At 35.0% G+C, this 19,830-nt stretch overlaps 3 protein-coding genes across 3 annotated transcripts; 1 reads left to right on the top strand and 2 right to left on the bottom strand.

Moving 5' to 3' along the window:
• Window positions 1–74: 74 nt before the first annotated feature.
• On the bottom strand, window positions 75–2,770 carry LOC147411842 (GPI-anchored protein LLG1-like). The gene is made up of 3 exons (XM_086453030.1): window positions 2,557–2,770; window positions 2,392–2,448; window positions 75–603 (listed from the first exon to the last, which is right to left on the bottom strand). Exons 1-3 carry the CDS (start codon window positions 2,630–2,632, stop codon window positions 239–241), a joined length of 498 nt encoding a protein of 165 aa, XP_086309156.1. The 5' UTR covers window positions 2,633–2,770; the 3' UTR covers window positions 75–238.
• A 3,722-nt stretch (window positions 2,771–6,492) lies between these two features.
• LOC147411840 (uncharacterized) lies at window positions 6,493–17,931 on the top strand. Its single transcript, XM_086432480.1, has 2 exons — window positions 6,493–8,432; window positions 16,462–17,931. The coding sequence occupies exons 1-2, from the start codon at window positions 7,302–7,304 to the stop codon at window positions 17,806–17,808; spliced, it is 2,478 nt and encodes an 825-aa protein (XP_086288606.1). The 5' UTR covers window positions 6,493–7,301; the 3' UTR covers window positions 17,809–17,931.
• Window positions 10,283–13,133, bottom strand: LOC147411841 (GPI-anchored protein LLG1-like). The gene is made up of 3 exons (XM_086453011.1): window positions 12,833–13,133; window positions 12,668–12,724; window positions 10,283–10,871 (listed from the first exon to the last, which is right to left on the bottom strand). Exons 1-3 carry the CDS (start codon window positions 12,906–12,908, stop codon window positions 10,552–10,554), a joined length of 453 nt encoding a protein of 150 aa, XP_086309137.1. The 5' UTR covers window positions 12,909–13,133; the 3' UTR covers window positions 10,283–10,551.
• Window positions 17,932–19,830: the final 1,899 nt, after the last annotated feature.

The raw sequence follows: 19,830 nt of genomic DNA, 5'->3' as shown, positions 1-19,830 counted from the left end.
ATGTAACTGATAATGCAAAACAAACATATAAATTACATTCTGATACAGTAGTATTATCAGATCTAGCAGGGATGTTTTGATAGAAAAATTAAATTCGTGTGCCAACTTAATTAAAGAATAATGGATCTAGTGGTTTTGATACAGAAAAATACATGTACTGAAAACCCAGCCTTCAAAAGCCATCTTCAGAAGGTTTGAAGAAATTAAACACACTTTGGAGGAGACTGACATCTGGGACTCAAAACATTTGGACAAATAACACAAGGAAGCCAACTGTGAACATTAGGACTGGAAAGGGAGCCCGGTAAGTTAGACCTCTACTCTTGTCATCAGAAGATTCAGTAGGTGCTGGTGTGTCGCATTCAAGTCCTCGCTTACTATCTTGGCACTCGCTGGAAAATAAGCCAGGCGGATACTTCCCATAGAGGTTTATGTAGCTGAACATGGTTGTGGCACAATCATTAGTGAGGTCATTCAACTCAACAGCATATGGGCATGCAAAATCCTTGAGGACTTTACAACATAGCTTAGCGGGGTACTGAGGTCCTTTACACTGACTTGTGATGATTTTGTAGTCCAGGAACTCGAAGTTAACGGGGCAACCTGCAAAAGATGACAGGAGAAGATCATACAACATTCTTTAAGAGAACAATGTCCAACTATTCAAAAGTTGCCATGTTGCTATAACAGGCATGCTCAAAAAGGATTTTTGGGTCAAGACTTACTGTTCTCTCTCGGGCCATTTTTTTTCCTGGTATTACTCATAAATTGAGACATTTTTGGCTAGCAATCCGCATACACGAACTGGATTTTTAAATATTACAACAAAAAATTCTATATATATGGATGTCAAGATATTTATAAACTACTTGGATGCATTGGCATGTTAATTTCTTCTTCTCTTGCATTTTAATCAGTAAATTGGATTACTGGAAACCATAGCCTCAAGAAATTGAGTCCTTGGCCATAGGTAGCTGTCTGATTGAGATATGGGCTTGACTTAAAGCTTTGGCTTTTTTATGGAGTTTTTAATTAACGATTTGAAGCATTCTAAGGGGATTTGCTATTTGCAGAGTCCCTAATAGCCAAACATTTACCTAGAGGTATGTTGTGCACAACTTTTTTTATCAGTGCCTCTTCTACAAAATTTGGAGAAATGAACTAATTAGCAGCCTATTTCTAACACATTGTCCATGTTAAAATAGTTGCCAATCAACCTAAACTCTCTCTCCACACACGCATGTGCTCACAATATTTTCATCAAATTCATTCTTTCATACTTCCAAGGTTTAATCCTTCAAAAAAGAAACAACAGCTAGACTGTAACAACCACTCCAACTAAAAGAAGCATAAAAGTCTCAACCCTTAATCTAGAAAAAGAATTGGATGGGTAGGCCTGTCACAGAGAAACAAGAAGATGGAGAAGATCATAGATTGCTGGAGTCGTGAAAAATCAATTAGATTTGTAAAGATTATGATCAAAAGAAAATATATAACATATACGCTTAATGATCTTTTATGTAAATTAGATGTTATAAGAGACAACTTTATAGTTATAATAACTTCTGTGCCAACTCATAAAGAAGAAATCATTTTTATGAAATATAGTTTTGTGCTAATTTTTTTTTGCTAAGCCTCTGTGCCAAATCACATAGATACACCTAACTTTAATAAAGGCAGAGCTCACTCAAGCCTAGTACTTCTCTTGGCTGGTAAACTAGACTTGAACCATAAGGTCAAAGTTACAACCCAATTTGTTAGCCAACTGAGGCATGGGTCCAAGCCCAATCAAACCTACAACTGGGAAAAACTTTCTTCTATCAAATTTCCTTTTTTTTTGGGGGGGAATTCTACATTGTGATTTTGCATCCTCAATTCTCTCTCCTAAAAGCAAGACCACAACCAGGAAATTTTACCCTAGAAAACTCATTCTTAACAAATAGGATCTGAGGCCAAACAAATCTCTTACGCGAAGTGCGAACTTAGTGAATCATTTTTTTTCCGGATGACTTGAATCCATGGCATCGAAGTTGCTTTGCAATGTGTCAAACCAACTGAGCTATGGGTTTAAGCCCTAACTGAATCATATTACTCACAAAGAAATCACAATCTATATCATTCTCCTTTTCTAATGTTTCATAAAAACCCATCAAAACAACCGAAAAGAATTGAAATTTCCCCTACAAAGTACAAACCCGTCTTACCTTACAACATAATAATAATAATAATAAATAAATAAACCCTAAAATAACAAATTTCCCTGCATTTCTATCGTACGTGATTGAATTTTGAATATTCACACAACATAAGAAAACAAATGCCATTAAAAGAAAAAAAAACAACCTTGAATCCTAGACGGGGAAAGAAACAAAAAATAAAAGATTTATTTACTTTTTTTGGCCTGAAGGAGGGTCCGACTGGTAGATCCGCGAGATTCGAAGACATCTCCTGGAAATATCCATCGAATTTGAGATCAGAAATTAAAAATAAAAACTGAAGGACCACAAATCAAATTGAGCAATTAAGTAGATCTAGGATTTCAAATTAAATTAACACCTGAAATGAAGCTTGATGCAGCCAAGCCTATCCAAAGGAAGAAGAGAACCGCAGACAAGCAGCGATTCCACGCCATATTTGCCTTTTTTGGTCTGTAGATCCTTCGATCTCTCCCCTTTTCCCCTAAACAGAAAGAAATAGAATTGGAGAAGAAGAAGTGCGTGTGAGACAGTGAGAGAGATTTAGGAGAAAAATTGAGAAATTTTGGTTTTTCGATCGCGAAAAGAGGAGACCGCGTCAGTTATCTGTACGGGGGACGCGTTTTTGTCTGTCTGGACTCTGGAATCTGGAATCTGGAATCTGCATCATACATGCTATACATGTCTGAGGCTGAGCTGTATACATGTCTGAAACTAGAAAGAGTAGGCAGGAATTAGGTCCCACGCGTAACGCCAACAAAGATAAGGGCAATCTCTCTGGCTGTAACAATTTTCTTTTTTACAGGTGCTATTGGCATTCCATCTTTTACTAATTACATCCCCCGATTTCTTAAATAATTAATCACATCCTAATTTAAGATTAAAACATTGGAAAAACATGTTTAAAAAATTAAATTAAATAGTATATTAAAATCAGAATGTTGTCATATCAACGAATTCATTGGAAAAACATGTTTTGAAAATTAAACTAAATAATATATTAAACCCAGAATTTTGACATAAATAACGCACATTTTGAGAAAAATTCTTTTTTTTTTTTTTTTTTTTTAAATATTTAAGTTGTGGTGTAATAAGTAAAAGTTGGGGTTTAATAGCAGCTCTTTTTTGTCTTCCTTTTTTTCAAATGTTGACGGTAAATAAGTGGAATTGGACAGCAATATCATAATTTAATAATATTACTTTTTATATCAAATTATATATTTAAACAAATGTCCAAAAGTTGGGTGGAGATAATTAATTTTTTCCATGGATCTGCATCATCTTTTTCAAACCCAACATCAGTGAAACGTTTTTCAATTGGATTGAAGTCTCAATTGATTCTCGATTACTATCAACCAGTGATGTTTTTGTCAACTAATGTTTTGATCTCTCGTATTTACAAATTAAAAGAAGAAGAACAAGAGATTTTGATTTTCTTCCAAGATTTTTCCTTTATAACATGAGTGTTGATAATTTGACAGACTTTTGGTGGACGGACTTAAAGGACTTGAAGCACGCTAGCACAAAAACACATAACTTATTAAAAAAATAAAAAATAGAATTTCTCTCTTCTACTCATAGTGAAAAACAGAAACTTTCAGATCTGGTCACCTTGTGACATTCAAAATCATGATTGGATGAAATGGGATTGTAGTTGTAGAGGATAAAATTATATGAACTTTAAAATAACAAAAAAGTAGTTATTTTTTATCGTGAAATTTTATTTTTAAATGTGGGTGCTCGATAACCGTTCATTTTAAACACCATGGATCAAGTTCGAAAAACAATTGTTTTTAATTTTGTTTTTTTTTTTTTTATAATATGAATATTTTCATGAAATCTAGATGTCTGTGTTGTTGGATTGTCAATGTGGGCCCCATAATCCTTTTAAAGATTTGCAATCTAAAAAAATAAAGACGTGGGCAAAGAACGGGCAAAAGAGAAACTTTCTCTCTTTTTTTCAAAAGTTATATGCTTCCACGTCAGTGTGTGTCAAGTCCGTCCACCAAAAGTCCGTCATATTATCAACACTCTTAAAATATCTATATAATAAAATAGAATGGTAAACCCCACTCCCTTTATCCTCCAATAAAGAGGGATCAAGAGGTTTTTTTTGGTACCTAAAAGAGGAGATTAAGAGACGCAACTACTTGTAAATATGTAATTTTATTTAATTTTATTCATTGACACATGTTACTATAAAAAAGAATGGTGATAATCTAACGCCATGTAAGCCCTCATCACAGAGCCATAGATCATTGCCTCAGAATACACAAGAAAAAGATTTATGATTCTGCATATCCCTAGACAAATAATCTAGGGGAGGGGGGGGGGGGGGAGAAAATCTAAGAAAAGTTCAGATATCAAATTCTCTAATTAATTGAACTATATAAGGGTATGGTCTTTAAAGGTCATAGGCATATCCGTGACATAATGAAAATCGGTAGATCAGGGAATGCATTATTAATTGATGTTTATGAAAATTTTGCTTGCTATGATAATTATTTAAATAGGTTTTAGTATTAATAATAGGAAAAATCACTAGACCAACACACATTAAGTTCTAAGAAATTATTTGATTAGTAAGTTTTAAAAATATTTCTCAAAGCAATAAAATGTTGTGGCAGAGCCACGTACAATACAAATTGCAAATGTTGTCGCGTTTAAGGGGAAGTTATATGGGTTGAGTTTGCAAGGAACTCTTGTGGTTATTGACATTGATTCTTATTCAAGAACGACGATATTGAGTTCAAAAAGAGCAATTCCCTCTACCATATCAAGGTATTTTAGAGAATATTTAGTAGAAGCTTGGGGTGAAATCCTGGTGATCTACTTGATATCCAGAAAATCAACTAACATAGTAGACGACGTGGAAGTTTTCCAGCTTGATTTGTCTCGTTATTTGTGGATTAAGGGTAAACGTTTGGGAGATTGCGTGTTGTTTGTGGATCTAAATTGTTGTATGGCTCTCTCTGGTAGTGATCGGGGATGCCAAAGGATTCAAATATATCTTAGGCATAAAAATGGAGATTGGTGGTTGTTGGACACGGAAGGTGGAAGCATCAAGCCTGGTTGGAGTGCCGATTCTACAGATAAATCTCATGTCTTTAATCTGCCAATACCCAAGCCTAGTTTAATGGCTGCGTATTTTGTTATAAATTGAAAAATAAGAACCAACAATTTTAGTCATTGGATGTAGAGTCGTGATTTTCTGACACCCCCTCTTACACACGCCCCCTGATGTGGCATGGGCTAGAATCATAGATTCTTTTTCCTCGGATACACAACTCTACATCTTCATAAATATCAAATATGTGCAGTTGTGTATCCCAAGGAAAAGAATCGGTGGTTCTAAGACATGTCACGTCACAATAATAGTGACTTTTTTTTTCCTCAGCTGTTCTGCCACGATAGTTTGTAAATACTTATAAATTTTAAAAATTCTTATGGGACAAGCGGGCATATCTGGTTGTCTTCTCAGTCTCAAGCTCAAATTCAGTCCAAAATTCAATATCTATTTCTATCTTTCTTCTCAGGCACAGTCCGTAAGTCGGGCACGGTGGAACATACAAGTTCTCAGGTACAGAGGATTCGGCAAATCTATATATATCTTAAATAGCTGATCAAGAACTCCGTGTCAGCCCACCACTGTGCCTGCGAAAATTTAACCATAAAAAGCCCAAACCTAAGCCCAGACATTAACTTGAGAGCCAAGGAAGAGGACCCCCCGTTCCCATAAAGTCCTTGGCAGCGAGTGCGCGTTTGAATGATCAGGATCCTCTACATTCTGCCACGTACCTCTCATAATTTAATTACTGAAAAAAAAAAGGTCTCAAGTACCATTGGACACATTTTTATTAGGCAAGATTTTCAAAATGGTTAGGCGGGTGGTCAAAATTACTAATTCAACTTTTTTTTTTTTTTTTTCAATATTTTTATCAAAAGTCATATATCCATTTTGGTATTTATTTATTTTTACCAAGATAGATATCATTGAGTTGTCACATCTAGATTTTACCTTTTTAACCTCAAATAAAAGCCAAAAGTATATATAGGATTTATTTCAGGTTGAAAATAAAATTATAAGATATTATTTTGAAAAAAAAAATTATTTTATATGATTATTATTATTTAAAAAGAAAAGGATGAAAAGGTGAATTCTGGGTAACATCCATACAGAATATACACGTTTTGGTCAAAATAAATACAGTTTTGTATGAAGGGCAGGCGCAGGCCTGTGAACTCTATATAAGTTGAGTAGATTGCTCCTAGGAGTTTAAAATTCCAATCTTTCTCGTTCTCACAAGAACCATGCCACCACTTTTTACAGGTATTTTATTCGACAATATTTTTCTCTTTTTCCACAGTCGGGTTTTAATTTTTGTTAAATTATTAGCACTAATATATTTAATTCATCATGTCTAATTAGTTTGCCTCTTTGGGTTGAGTTGAATTTATATATTACTGCTTATAAATGGCATGATGTGACTAATGGGTTTGATGCCTTCTACCTTCTCTAACTTATTGGCTATTGTGGAGGTTTGCATATGTATACGTTAATCTTTCTCTCTCTCCTTACAAGTTCTTGGGCTCGCCACTTATTGCTAATTTGTTTTGAGTTGGACCTTCAAATTTATGTTGATATCAGAGTGGGTTTTTTTCTCTTTCACATCACTTAATTAATATTTCCACGTGCTTTGGCCCACACATGCTGGGTGTGTTGTGTTTAATCTCACATCGGACACTTATTGTCTTGTCACTCTCCTTATAAGCTCTTGATCCTCTCCACTAATTGCCAATTGATTTTGAGTTGGGCACCCTAAATTATAATAACTTCAAACTAAATGAAAAAAAATCAATGGCCTCCAACAATGGAATCCATAAAAGGGTGAACTTCAAAACTTTTGTGTCTGTATTTTCTATTTTATTTTCCATTTTATGATTATTATATTTTGTCGTTCTTCCCCAGGAGTAGTTTCGACAATATAGAGATGAGTTACAAATTTTCTTTCTTGGCAGTAAATCAGAAAAAAAAAGCAAGGAAAGAAGAAAAAAGAGAAGGGTAAGAAGCAATCAAATACGGAGGTTAATAGCCGTGAAAATAAAATGTCATGGCCAGATCTTCCGGATCATCTACTCAAGCTAATTTCCAAGCAACCATATATCTTTGAATCTATTAGTTTCGAAAATACAAGGTCATGGCCAGATCTTCCGGATCATCTATTCAAGCTAATCTCCAATCAACCACATCTCTTAGAATGTATTAGTTTTGGTGGGGTTAGCAAAATGTGGCAATCAACATCAAGAAAGTGTAATTCAATCAAACAGTATCCGCACCTCGTGTCGATCGATGAAGGTGAGAATAATAGGACCCATCTAGCCTTAACCTTACCTTGGTGCAAAGTTTACTGGAGAAAATTACATAGATACGACTGGAAATACTGTGTTGGTTCCTCCCATGGTTGGTTGGTAATGAGAGGATCCAAGCCTTCCCAATATTACCTAATCAATCCAATTGGGAACATCTCCAACATGGAACTTCCACCATGTGATTCCAATGTTACGTTCCAACACGTAGTCTTGTCTTCCAAACCTCGCGATTGTACGGTTTTGGTAATAACTGGTGGTTCTCCTCTGGGTTTTATGTTCTTCAAATCGGGATTTAAACAAAAATATTTATGGACAAAAGAAGAATGTAACCTTCATGATCCGAATTCAATGCATAAACCATGTACCATTCAAATTGCAAGCATCGTTGCGTTTAAGGGAAAGTTCTATGGGTTAAGTTTGCAAGGAACTCTTGTGGTTATTGACATTGATTCTTATCCAAGAACGACAATACTTAGTGTAAGACAAGCAATTCCATCTACCATGTCCAGGTATTTTAGAGAATATTTAGTAGAATCTTGGGGTGAAATACTGGTGTTCTACTTGATATCAAGAAGAACAACTAACGTAGTAGACGATGTTGAAGTTTTCCGGCTTGATCTATCTTGTTCGTCGTGGATTAAGTTGAAAAGTTTGGGTGATCGCGTGTTGTTTGTGGGACTAAATAGTTGTATGACTCTTTCTAGTAGTGAATTGGGGTGCCAAGGGAATCAAATCTATTTTAGGCACAGAATGAATGCAAGTTGGTGGGTGTTCGACATGGAAAGTGGAAGCATCAATCCCAGTTCGAGTGTCAATTCTACAGATATAAATCTACCATCTTTGATCCGCCGAGCCCAAACCTATAGTTAATGGCTGTGTAGTTTGTTGTAAATAGAAAAATAATAACCAATATTATTATTCACTGATAAATGTATGTTAATGGCTACTTTGCCTTCTATGATAATAGAAATTTTTTCTTTTCATCCTTTTCCACATCAACACGCTTTATATGCAAATTTTAAGTAAAACTCCAAATGTCTTGAAAGCTTGAGAGCATATCAAAAGATTTATTTATCTTTGATTATGGACTATATATTTGACTACTCACTTAATTATAAAATATAATAGAAATGACTTGTGCCCTTCATTCCATTTTATCCAAAGCCAAGTCTTCTATTATTAGGAGTGAATTCATATCTACTTTCATTGTCTTTATCTATTTTTTTTTATCTTTCGTCAACTTCAATATTACTTCTTTCTAGAATTATAATCACCTTAAGTTGCACATGCTCAAACCATCTCAATTTCAGTATTACTTGTTTCTGAAACTGTAATCATGTTGTTTCACATGCTCAAACCATCTCAATTGATTTTCTCCAAGTACTTATTATCGTTTTTGGAGCTATTCCTACATTTTTCTAGAATTCTTTTGTTCTAAATTATCTTTCTTAGTCTTTCTTCTCATCTTTGTTATACTCGAAGTATAACTGGTCTTAACACCATCTTATAGAAATTTTCTTTTGAGTCTGTCATGCACATAGTCCTTCAAAGTCACATCTCCAATTTAGCCTTCCAGCGCTGATTTTATGTACGGGAGACACCTTCCTCAAAATCTTTTCATCCTTATGTATAGAAGGATGGTGTGAAGTACCAATACAACTCTCTTGGGTACATTTTGCATTGACTTAGACACGGTCAATGGTTTAAGCTGGCATACCAATTTTATTTTTAAATCACTGGGAGGCATAAAAGTACACCTTATTATCTAGGGAGGTAAACCAAAAAACTTGAAAATTTGATTTTTTTTTTCACTCAGATCTATTCAAGGATGAACAATCAGTGTGTTGAAAACCAAACCTAATCGTGGTCCGACCATGTCAAACCACGGTTTGGTTAGAGAATCATTCACTTTTGGGAATATTATGCATGCTTTTAGCAACATATAAGAAGATAATTTAAACCAAAGAGTGTTGAGCACAGTGGCCAAGGCATCCCTCCAAAAAAGGAGAGATCTAGAGTTCAAGCCCCCTCATCGGCCACCCACAAGGATTTATCCATGCTTACCTGGTTTGTGGGGTATTGCACACTTACCCGGGGGATTTGGGCAAGATATGGTGTTCTAAGATTATTTAGGAAAATTTTCACATACTTATAAGTTTTTTTTTTATATAAATATAATCCATCTAAGCTAACTGAATTCTGATCAATTTAACATATTTTTGTTCCAATCATGGGTTGGTTTTTAAAACATTGATATAAAACTAAACTAAATTGTGCTGATTATCAGTTTCTTCTCTCTCACGTCATAACTTAGCATTTGATCATGCAAGTTGAAGCACATGTAGAGCTAACGGTCAACCATATTATTTATTTTTCTTACAATAGTAAATTATTTAATTATCTTGCAATAACATATATTACATACTTGGAGCCCAAGTCTATGAATGCTTTTATCAAGCTGCATCCCCTCCTCCCCATCTATCCAATACATCAACTTCATCTCTGTGTGTGTGTGTGTCAAGGTAAATATTTTCTTTCTTAATAACTTTTCAAGTACATTTATGCTTTATTGTGTTCCATAATTTGTAAATGCTTTGTGGCATTTTAATAATAATGGAAACTAATTTACCAATTCTCTACAGGAACTCATTTTTGTCAAAGCAAGGAACAAACAACATGGGGAGAAGAAGGAACAAGAAGGAGAAACAACCCAAAAATAACAGCAATATAGGTGTCCCGTGGCCATTAACATTACCCGAACCCGTAGAGAAGCTAATAAGGAATCCAATGAGGTTTCTTAACGGACGTTATAGAACCAACTATAATGGATCTAGTGGTTTTGATACAGAAAAATACATGTACTGAAAACCCAGCCTTCAAAAGCCATCTTCAGAAGGTTTGAAGAAATTAAACACACTTTGGAGGAGACTGACATCTGGGACTCAAAACATTTGGACAAATAACACAAGGAAGCCAACTGTGAACATTAGGACTGGAAGGGAGCCCGGTAAGTTAGACCTCTACTCTTGTCATCAGAAGATTCAGTAGGTGCTGGTGTGTCGCATTCAAGTCCTCGCTTACTATCTTGGCACTCGCTGGCAAATAAGCCAGGCGGATACTTCCCATAGAGGTTTATGTAGCTGAACATGGTTGTGGCACAATCATTAGTGAGGTCATTCAACTCAACAGCATACGGGCATGCAAAATCCTTGAGGGCTTTACAACATAGATTAGCGGGGTACTGAGGTCCTTTACACTGACTTGTGATGATTTTGTAGTCCAGGAACTCGAAGTTAACGGGGCAACCTGCAAAAGATGACAGGAGAGGATCATACAACATTCTTTAAGAGAACAATGTCCAACCATTCAAAAGTTGCCATGTTGCTATAACAGACATGCTCAAAAAGGATTTTTGGGTCAAGACTTACTGTTCTCTGTCGGGCCATTTTTTTTCCTGGTATTACTCATAAATTGAGACATTTTTGGCTAGCAATCCGCATACACGAACTGGATTTTTAAATATTACAACAAAAAATTCTATATATATGGATGTCAAGATATTTATAAACTACTTGGATGCATTGGCGTGTTAATTTCTTCTTCTCTTGCATTTTAATCAGTAAATTGGATTACTGGAAACCATAGCCTCAAGAAATTGAGTCCTTGGCCATAGGAAGCTGTCTGATTGAGATATGGACTTGACTTAAAGCTTTGGCTTTTTTATGGAGTTTTTAATTAACGATTTGAAGCATTCTAAGGGGATTTGCTATTTGCAGAGTCCCTAATAGCCAAACATTTACCTAGAGGTATGTTGTGCACAACTTTTTTTATCAGTGCCTCTTCTACAAAATTTGGAGAAGTGAACTAATTAGCAGCCTATTTCTAACACATTGTCCATGTTAAAATAGTAGCCAATCAACCTAAACTCTCTCTCCACACACGCATGTGCTCACAATATTTTCATCAAATTCATTCTTTCATACTTCCAAGGTTTAATCCTTCAAAAAAGAAACAACAGCTAGACTGTAACAACCACTCCAACTAAAAGAAGCATAAAAGTCTCAACCCTTAGACTAGAAAAAGAATTGGATGGGTAGGCCTGTCACAGAGAAACAAGAAGATGGAGAAGATCCATAGATTGCTGGAGTCGTGAAAAATCAATTAGATTTGTAAAGATTATGATCAAAAGAAAATATATAACATATACGCTTAATGATCTTTTATGTAAATTAGATGTTATAAGAGACAACTTTATAGTTATAATAACTTCTGTGCCAACTCATAAAGAAGAAATCATTTTTATGAAATATAGTTTTGTGCTAATTTTTTTTTGCTAAGCCTCTGTGCCAAATCACATAGATACACCTAACTTTAATAAAGGTAGAGCTCACTCAAGCCTAGTACTTCTCTTGGCTGGTAAACTAGACTTGAACCATAAGGTCAAAGTTACAACCCAATTTGTTAGCCAACTGAGGCATGGGTCCAAGCCCAATCAAACCTACAACTGGGAAAAACTTTCTTCTATCAAATTTCTTTTTTTTTGGGGGGGGGGAATTCTACATTGTGATTTTGCATCCTCAATTCTCTCTCCTAAAAGCAAGACCACAACCAGGAAATTTTACCCTAGAAAACTCATTCTTAACAAATAGGATCTGAGGCCAAACAAATCTCTTACGCGAAGTGCGAACTTAGTGAATCATTTTTTTTCCGGATGACTTGAATCCACGGCATCGAAGTTGCTTTGCAATGTGTCAAACCAACTGAGCTATGGGTTTAAGCCCTAAGTGAATCATATTAATCACAAAGAAATCACAATCTATATCATTCTCCTTTTCTAATGTTTCATAAAAACCCATCAAAACAACCGAAAAGAATTGAAATTTCCCCTACAAAGTACAAACCCGTCTTACCTTACAACATAATAATAATAATAAATAAATAAACCCTAAAATAACAAATTTCCCTGCATTTCTATCGTACGTGATTGAATTTTGAATATTCACACAATATAAGAAAACAATGGCCATTAAAAGAAAAAAAAAACAAAAAATAACCTTGAATCCTAGACGGGGAAAGAAACAAAAAATAAAAGATTTATTTACTTTTTTTGGCCTGAAGGAGGGTCCGACTGGTAGATCCGCGAGATTCGAAGACATCTCCTGGAAATATCCATCGAATTTGAGATCAGAAATTAAAAATAAAAACTGAAGGACCACAAATCAAATTGAGCAATTAAGTAGATCTAGGATTTCAAATTAAATTAACACCTGAAATGAAGCTTGATGCAGCCAAGCCTATCCAAAGGAAGAAGAGAACCGCAGACAAGCAGCGATTCCACGCCATATTTGCCTTTTTTGGTCTGTAGATCCTTCGATCTCTCCCCTTTTCCCCTAAACAGAAAGAAATAGATTTGGAGAAGAAGAAGTGCGTGTGAGAGAGATTTAGGAGAAAAATTGAGAAATTTTGGTTTTTCGATCGCGAAAAGAGGAGACCGCGTCAGTTATCTCTACGGGGGACGCGTTTTTGTCTGTCTGGACTCTGGAATCTGGAATCTGGAATCTGCATCATACATGCTATACATGTCTGAGGCTGAGCTGTATACATGTCTGAAACTAGAAAGAGTAGGCAGGAATTAGGTCCCACGCGTAACGCCAACAAAGATAAGTGCAATTTTCTTTTTTAGAGATGCTATTGGCATTCCATCTTTTACTAATTACATCCCCCAATTTCTTAAATAATTAATCACATCTCAATTAAAGATTAAAACACACCATTCAAGCATTACAAAAGCTTGGTTCAGGTTATCACCCCAACATTACAAAGAGAGACAGAGAGATTCTATTGGCACCCCACCTTTTATTTATCCTCAATTCTTAACTTATTTTTATTAGGTGAATCTTCTTTTTATGAGTGGATATGACGAAATTTTGAGTGTGGTACACTAATCATTTTATTCTCGAAACATGTTTTTTTTGTTTTTTTTATAGTGAATTCGTCAATTTTATAATCTACAAATTTATTGATAAAATACTAGCAATTTTGTCATATCAATAAATTCATTGGAAAAACATGTTTTGAAAATTAAACTAAATAATATATTAAACCCAGAATTTTGACATAAATAACGCACATTTTGAGAAAAATTCTTCTTTTTTTTTTTTTTTTTTAAATATTTAAGTTGAGGTGTAATAAGTAAAAGTTGGGGTTTAATAGCAGCTCTTTTTTGTCTTCCTTTTTTTCAAATGTTGACGGTAAATAAGTGGAATTGGACAGCAATATCATAATTTAATAATATTACTTTTTATATCAAATTATATATTTAAACAAATGTCCAAAAGTTGGGTGGAGATAATTAATTTTTTCCATGGATCTGCATCATCTTTTTCAAACCCAACATCAGTGAAACGTTTTTCAATTGGATTGAAGTCTCAATTGATTCTCGATTACTATCAACCAGTGATGTTTTTGTCAACTAATGTTTTGATCTCTCGTATTTACAAATTAAAAGAAGAAGAACAAGAGATTTTGATTTTCTTCCAAGATTTTTCCTTTATAACATGAGTGTTGATAATTTGACAGACTTTTGGTGGACGGACTTAAAGGACTTGAAGCACGCTAGCACAAAAACACATAACTTATTAAAAAAATAAAAAATAGAATTTCTCTCTTCTACTCATAGTGAAAAACAGAAACTTTCAGATCTGGTCACCTTGTGACATTCAAAATCATGATTGGATGAAATGGGATTGTAGTTGTAGAGGATAAAATTATATGAACTTTAAAATAACAAAAAAGTAGTTATTTTTCATCGTGGAATTTTATTTTTAAATGTGGGTGCTCGATAACCGTTCATTTTAAACACCATGGATCAAGTTCGAAAAACAATTATTTTTAATTTTGTTTTTTTTTTTTATAATATGAATATTTTCATGAAATCTAGATGTCTGTGTCGTTGGATTGTCAATGTGGGCCCCATAATCCTTTTAAAGATTTGCAATCTAAAAAAATAAAGACGTGGGCAAAGAACGGGCAAAAGAGAAACTTTTTCTCTTTTTTTCAAAAGTTATATGCTTCCACGTCAGTGTGTGTCAAGTCCGTCATATTATCAACACTCTTAAAATATCTATATAATAAAATAGAATGATAAACCCCACTCCCTTTATCCTCCAATAAAGAGGGATCAAGAGGTTTTTTTTGGTACCTAAAAGAGGAGATTAAGAGACACAACTACTTGTAAATATGTAATTTTATTTAATTTTATTCATTGACATGTTGCTATAAAAAAGAATGGTGATACTCTAACGTCATGTAAGCCCCCATCACAGAGCCATAGATCATTGCCTCATAATACACAAGAAAAAGATTTATGATTCTGCATATCCCTAGACAAATAAAGGGGGGGGGGGGTTTGGTTTGAGAAAATATAAGAAAAGTTCAGATATCAAATTCTCTAAATTAATTGAACCATATAAGGGTATGGTCTTTAAAGGTCATAGGCATATCCGTGACATAATGAAAATCAGTAGATCAGGGAATGCATTATTAATTGATGTTTATGAAAATTCTGCTTGCTATGATAATTATTTAAATAGGTTTTAGTATTAATAATAGGAAAAATCACTAGACCAACACATATTAAGTTCTAAAAAAAATTATTTGATTAGTAAGTTTTAAAAATATTTCTCAAAGCAATAAAATGTTGTGGTAGAGCCACCTACGATACAAATTGCAAATGTTGTCGCATTTAAGGGGAAGTTATATGGGTTGAGTTTGCAAGGAACTCTTGTGGTTATTGACATTGATTCTTATTCAAGAATGACAATATTGAGTGCAAAAAGAGCAATTCCCTCTACCATATCAAGGTATTTTAGAGAATATTAGAAGCTTGGGGTGAAATCCTGGTGATCTACTTGACTTCCAGAAAATCAACTAACATAGTAGACGACGTGGAGGTTTTCCAGTTTGATTTGTCTCATTATTTGGTTGGAGTGTCGATTCTACAGATAAATCTCATGTCTTTTATCTGCCAATACCCAAGCCTAGTTTAATGGCTGTGTATTTTGTTATAAATTGAAAAATAAGAACCAACCATTTTAGTCATTGGATGTAGAGTCGTGATTTTCTAACACCCCCTCTTTACACACGTCCCCTGACGTGGCATGGGTTAGAATCATAGATTCTTTTTCCTCGGGATACACAATATACATCTCCATAAATATCAAATTTGTGCAGTTGTGTATTCCGAGGAAAAGAATCAGTGGTTCTAAGACATGTCACGTCACGATAATAGTGAGAGTTTTTTTTTTCCTCAGCTGTTCTGTCACGATAGTTCGTAAATACTAATAAATTTTAAAAATTCTTATGGGACAAGTGGGCATATCTGGTTGTCTTCTCAGTCTCAAGCTCAAGTTGAGTCCAAAATTCAATATCTATTTCTAACCTTCTTCTCAGGCACAGTCCGTAAGTCGGGCACGCACGGTGGAACATACAAGTTCTCAGGTACAGAGGATTCGGCAAATCTATATCTGTCTTTAATAGCCGATCAAGAACTCCGTATATGTTAATCTTTCTCTCTCTCCTTAGAAGTTCTTGGGCTCGCCACCCATTGCTAATTTGTTTTGAGTTGGACCTTCAAACTTATGTTGGTATCAGAGTGGGTTTTTTTCTCTTTCACATCACTTAATTGATATTTCCACATGCTTTGGCCCACACATGCTGGGTGTGTTGTGTTTAATCTCACATCGGACACTCATTGCCTTGTCTCTCTCCTTATAAGTTCTTGATCCTCTCTGCTAATTGCCAATTGGTTTTGAGTTGGGCACCCTAAATTATAATAACTTCAAACTAAATGAAAAAAAATCAATGGCCTCCATCAATGGAATCCATAAAAGGGTGAACTTCAAAACTTTTGTGTATGTATTTTCTATTTTATTTTCCATTTTATGATTATTATATTTTGTCGTTCTTCCGCAGGAGTAGTTTCAACAATATAGAGATGAGTTACAAATTTTCTTTTTTGGCAGTAAATCAGACAAAAAAGCAAGGAAAGAAGAAAAAAGAGAAGGGTAAGAAGCAATCAAATACGGAGGTTAATAGCCACGAAAAGAAAAGGTCATGGCCAGATCTTCCGGATCATCTACTCAAGCTAATTTCCAAGCAACCATATATCTTTGAATCTATTAGTTTCGAAAATACAAGGTCATGGCCAGATCTTCCGGATCATCTATTCAAGCTAATCTCCAATCAACCACATCTCTTAGAATGTATTAGTTTTGGTGGGGTTAGCAAAATGTGGCAATCAACATCAAGAAAGTGTAATTCAATCAAACAGTATCCGCACCTCGTGTCGATCGATGAAGGTGAGAATAATAGGACCCATCTAGCCTTAACCTTACCTTGGCGCAAAGTATACTGGAGAAAATTACATAGATACAACTGGAAATACTGTGTTGGTTCCTCCCATGGTTGGTTGGTAATGAGAGGATCCAAGCCTTCCCAATATTACCTAATCAATCCAGTTGGGAACATCTCCAACATGGAACTTCCACCATGTGATTCCAATGTTACGTTCCAACACGTAGTCTTGTCTTCCAAACCTCGCGATTGTACGGTTTTGGTAATAACTGGTGGTTCTCCTCTGGGTTTTATGTTCTTCAAATCGGGATTTAAACAAAAATATTTATGGACAAAAGAAGAAGGTAACCTTCATGATCCGAATTCAATGCATAAACCATGTACCATTCAAATTGCAAGCATCGTTGCGTTTAAGGGAAAGTTCTATGGGTTAAGTTTGCAAGGAACTCTTGTGGTTATTGACATTGATTCTTATCCAAGAACGACAATACTTAGTGTAAGACAAGCAATTCCATCTACCATGTCCAGGTATTTTAGAGAATATTTAGTAGAATCTTGGGGTGAAATACTGGTGTTCTACTTGATATCAAGAAGAACAACTAACGTAGTAGACGATGTTGAAGTTTTCCGGCTTGATCTATCTTGTTCGTCGTGGATTAAGTTGAAAAGTTTGGGTGATCGCGTGTTGTTTGTGGGACTAAATAGTTGTATGACTCTTTCTAGTAGTGAATTGGGGTGCCAAGGGAATCAAATCTATTTTAGGCACAGAATGAATGCAAGTTGGTGGGTGTTCGACATGGAAAGTGGAAGCATCAATCCCAGTTCGAGTGTCAATTCTACAGATATAAATCTACCATCTTTGATCCGCCGAGCCCAAACCTATAGTTAATGGCTGTGTAGTTTGTTGTAAATAGAAAAATAATAACCAATATTATTATTCACTGATAAATGTATGTTAATGGCTACTTTGCCTTCTATGATAATAGAAATTTTTTCTTTTCATCCTTTTCCACATCAACACGCTTTATATGCAAATTTTAAGTAAAACTCCAAATGTCTTGAAAGCTTGAGAGCATATCAAAAGATTTATTTATTGTGGGGGAAAATTTTGAGCACGGACACGTGGCTCGATCAGGGGCCAAGATTAATGATTTTGAGGTCGTGGCTCGGTTTATTAACCCCGACGAATGCATGTATTCAAAGCTCGGAACTAGGCCATCAGCCAGTGAAGCGGTATGACAGGCCTGACAGACGTGCCAGCAATAGACAGCCAGCTCTAACAACCCACGTCATGTCAGGCCAACTCTGACTTTCTCAGAAGTGATAGGGCAGTTGCAACAACTCCTGCAGCTGACATGTCAGGGAGTAAGCCAACTACCCCAAGTCACCTCAAGGGGTGGCATAGAAAACGATCAAGTTGAACGCCTATATAAGGAAGAAAACTATGAGTAAAAGAGGTTCGAATTCTCCTTCTCTAAACACATTACACTGATCAATTTGGCTAACTTGATCGTCGGAGTGGGCTGTTTTGCAGGTCCCCCGAAGCTGAAAGAGAAGGAAAGTGTAGAGCCATTTCGTGCATCTACATTTATCTTTGATTATGGACTATATATTTGACTACTCACTTAATTATAAAATATAATAGAAATGACTTGTGCCCTTCATTCCATTTTATCCAAAGCCAAGTCTTCTATTATTAGGAGTGAATTCATATCTACTTTCATTGTCTTTATCTATTTTTTTTTTATCTATCGTCAACTTCAATATTACTTCTTTCTAGAATTATAATCACCTTAAGTTGCACATGCTCAAACCATCTCAATTTCAGTATTACTTGTTTCTGAAACTGTAATCATGTTGTTTCACATGCTCAAACCATCTCAATTGATTTTCTCCAAGTACTTATTATCGTTTTTGGAGCTACTCCTACATTTTTCTAGAATTCTTTTGTTCTAAATTTATCTTTCTTAGTCTTTCTTCTCATCTTTGTTATACTCGAAGTATAACTGGTCTTAACACCATCTTATAGAAATTTTCTTTTGAGTCTGTCATGCACATAGTCCTTCAAAGTCACATCTCCAATTTAGCCTTCCAGCGCTGATTTTATGTACGGGAGACACCTTCCTCAAAATCTTTTCATCCTTATGTATAGAAGGATGGTGTGAAGTACCAATACAACTCTCTTGGGTACATTTTGCATTGACTTAGACACGGTCAATGGTTTAAGCTGGCATACCAATTTTATTTTTAAATCACTGGGAGGCATAAAAGTACTCCTTATTATCTAGGGAGGTAAACCAAAAAACTTGAAAATTTGATTTTTTTTTCACTCAGATCTATTCAAGGATGAACAATCAGTGTGTTGAAAACCAAACCTAATCGTGGTCCGACCATGTCAAACCACGGTTTGGTTAGCGAATCATTCACTTTTGGGAATATTATGCATGCTTTTAGCAACATATAAGAAGATAATTTAAACCAAAGAGTGTTGAGCACAGTGGCCAAGGCATCCCTCCAAAAAAGGAGAGATCTAGAGTTCAAGCCCCCTCATCGGCCACCCACAAGGATTTATCCATGCTTACCTGGTTTGTGGGGTATTGCACACTTACCCGGGGGATTTGGGCAAGATATGGTGTTCTAAGATTATTTAGGAAAATTTTCACATACTTATAAGTTTTTTTTTTATATAAATATAATCCATCTAAGCTAACTGAATTCTGATCAATTTAACATATTTTTGTTCCAATCATGGGTTGGTTTTTAAAACATTGATATAAAACTAAACTAAATTGTGCTGATTATCAGTTTCTTCTCTCTCACGTCATAACTTAGCATTTGATCATGCAAGTTGAAGCACATGTAGAGCTAACGGTCAACCATATTATTTATTTTTCTTACAATAGTAAATTAT

Source organism: Akebia trifoliata, chromosome 1, assembly GCF_017979445.1.
Source record: "Akebia trifoliata isolate Shusen 1 chromosome 1, ASM1797944v1, whole genome shotgun sequence".
NCBI classification, from domain to species: Eukaryota; Viridiplantae; Streptophyta; class Magnoliopsida; order Ranunculales; family Lardizabalaceae; genus Akebia; species Akebia trifoliata.
The sequence above is the reverse complement of the archived record's forward strand: the minus strand, read 5'-3'. Positions and strand labels throughout refer to the sequence as shown.

Excerpts from the sequence above, each read along its gene's own strand:
- LOC147411842 (XM_086453030.1), bottom strand. The coding sequence starts at position 2,632 with ATGGCGTGGAATCGCTGCTTGTCTGCGGTTCTCTTCTTCCTTTGGATA. Across the intron at positions 2,449-2,556 it reads TGCATCAAGCTTCATTTCAG|GAGATGTCTTCGAATCTCGC; the intron begins GTGTTAATTTAA and ends GGATATTTCCAG. Across the intron at positions 604-2,391 it reads CCTCCTTCAGGCCAAAAAAA|GTTGCCCCGTTAACTTCGAG; the intron begins GTAAATAAATCT and ends CATCTTTTGCAG.
- LOC147411840 (XM_086432480.1), top strand. The coding sequence starts at position 7,302 with ATGTCATGGCCAGATCTTCCGGATCATCTACTCAAGCTAATTTCCAAG. Across the intron at positions 8,433-16,461 it reads GCCGAGCCCAAACCTATAGT|ACTTCAAAACTTTTGTGTAT; the intron begins TAATGGCTGTGT and ends ATAAAAGGGTGA.
- LOC147411841 (XM_086453011.1), bottom strand. The coding sequence starts at position 12,908 with ATGGCGTGGAATCGCTGCTTGTCTGCGGTTCTCTTCTTCCTTTGGATA. Across the intron at positions 12,725-12,832 it reads TGCATCAAGCTTCATTTCAG|GAGATGTCTTCGAATCTCGC; the intron begins GTGTTAATTTAA and ends GGATATTTCCAG. Across the intron at positions 10,872-12,667 it reads CCTCCTTCAGGCCAAAAAAA|GTTGCCCCGTTAACTTCGAG; the intron begins GTAAATAAATCT and ends CATCTTTTGCAG.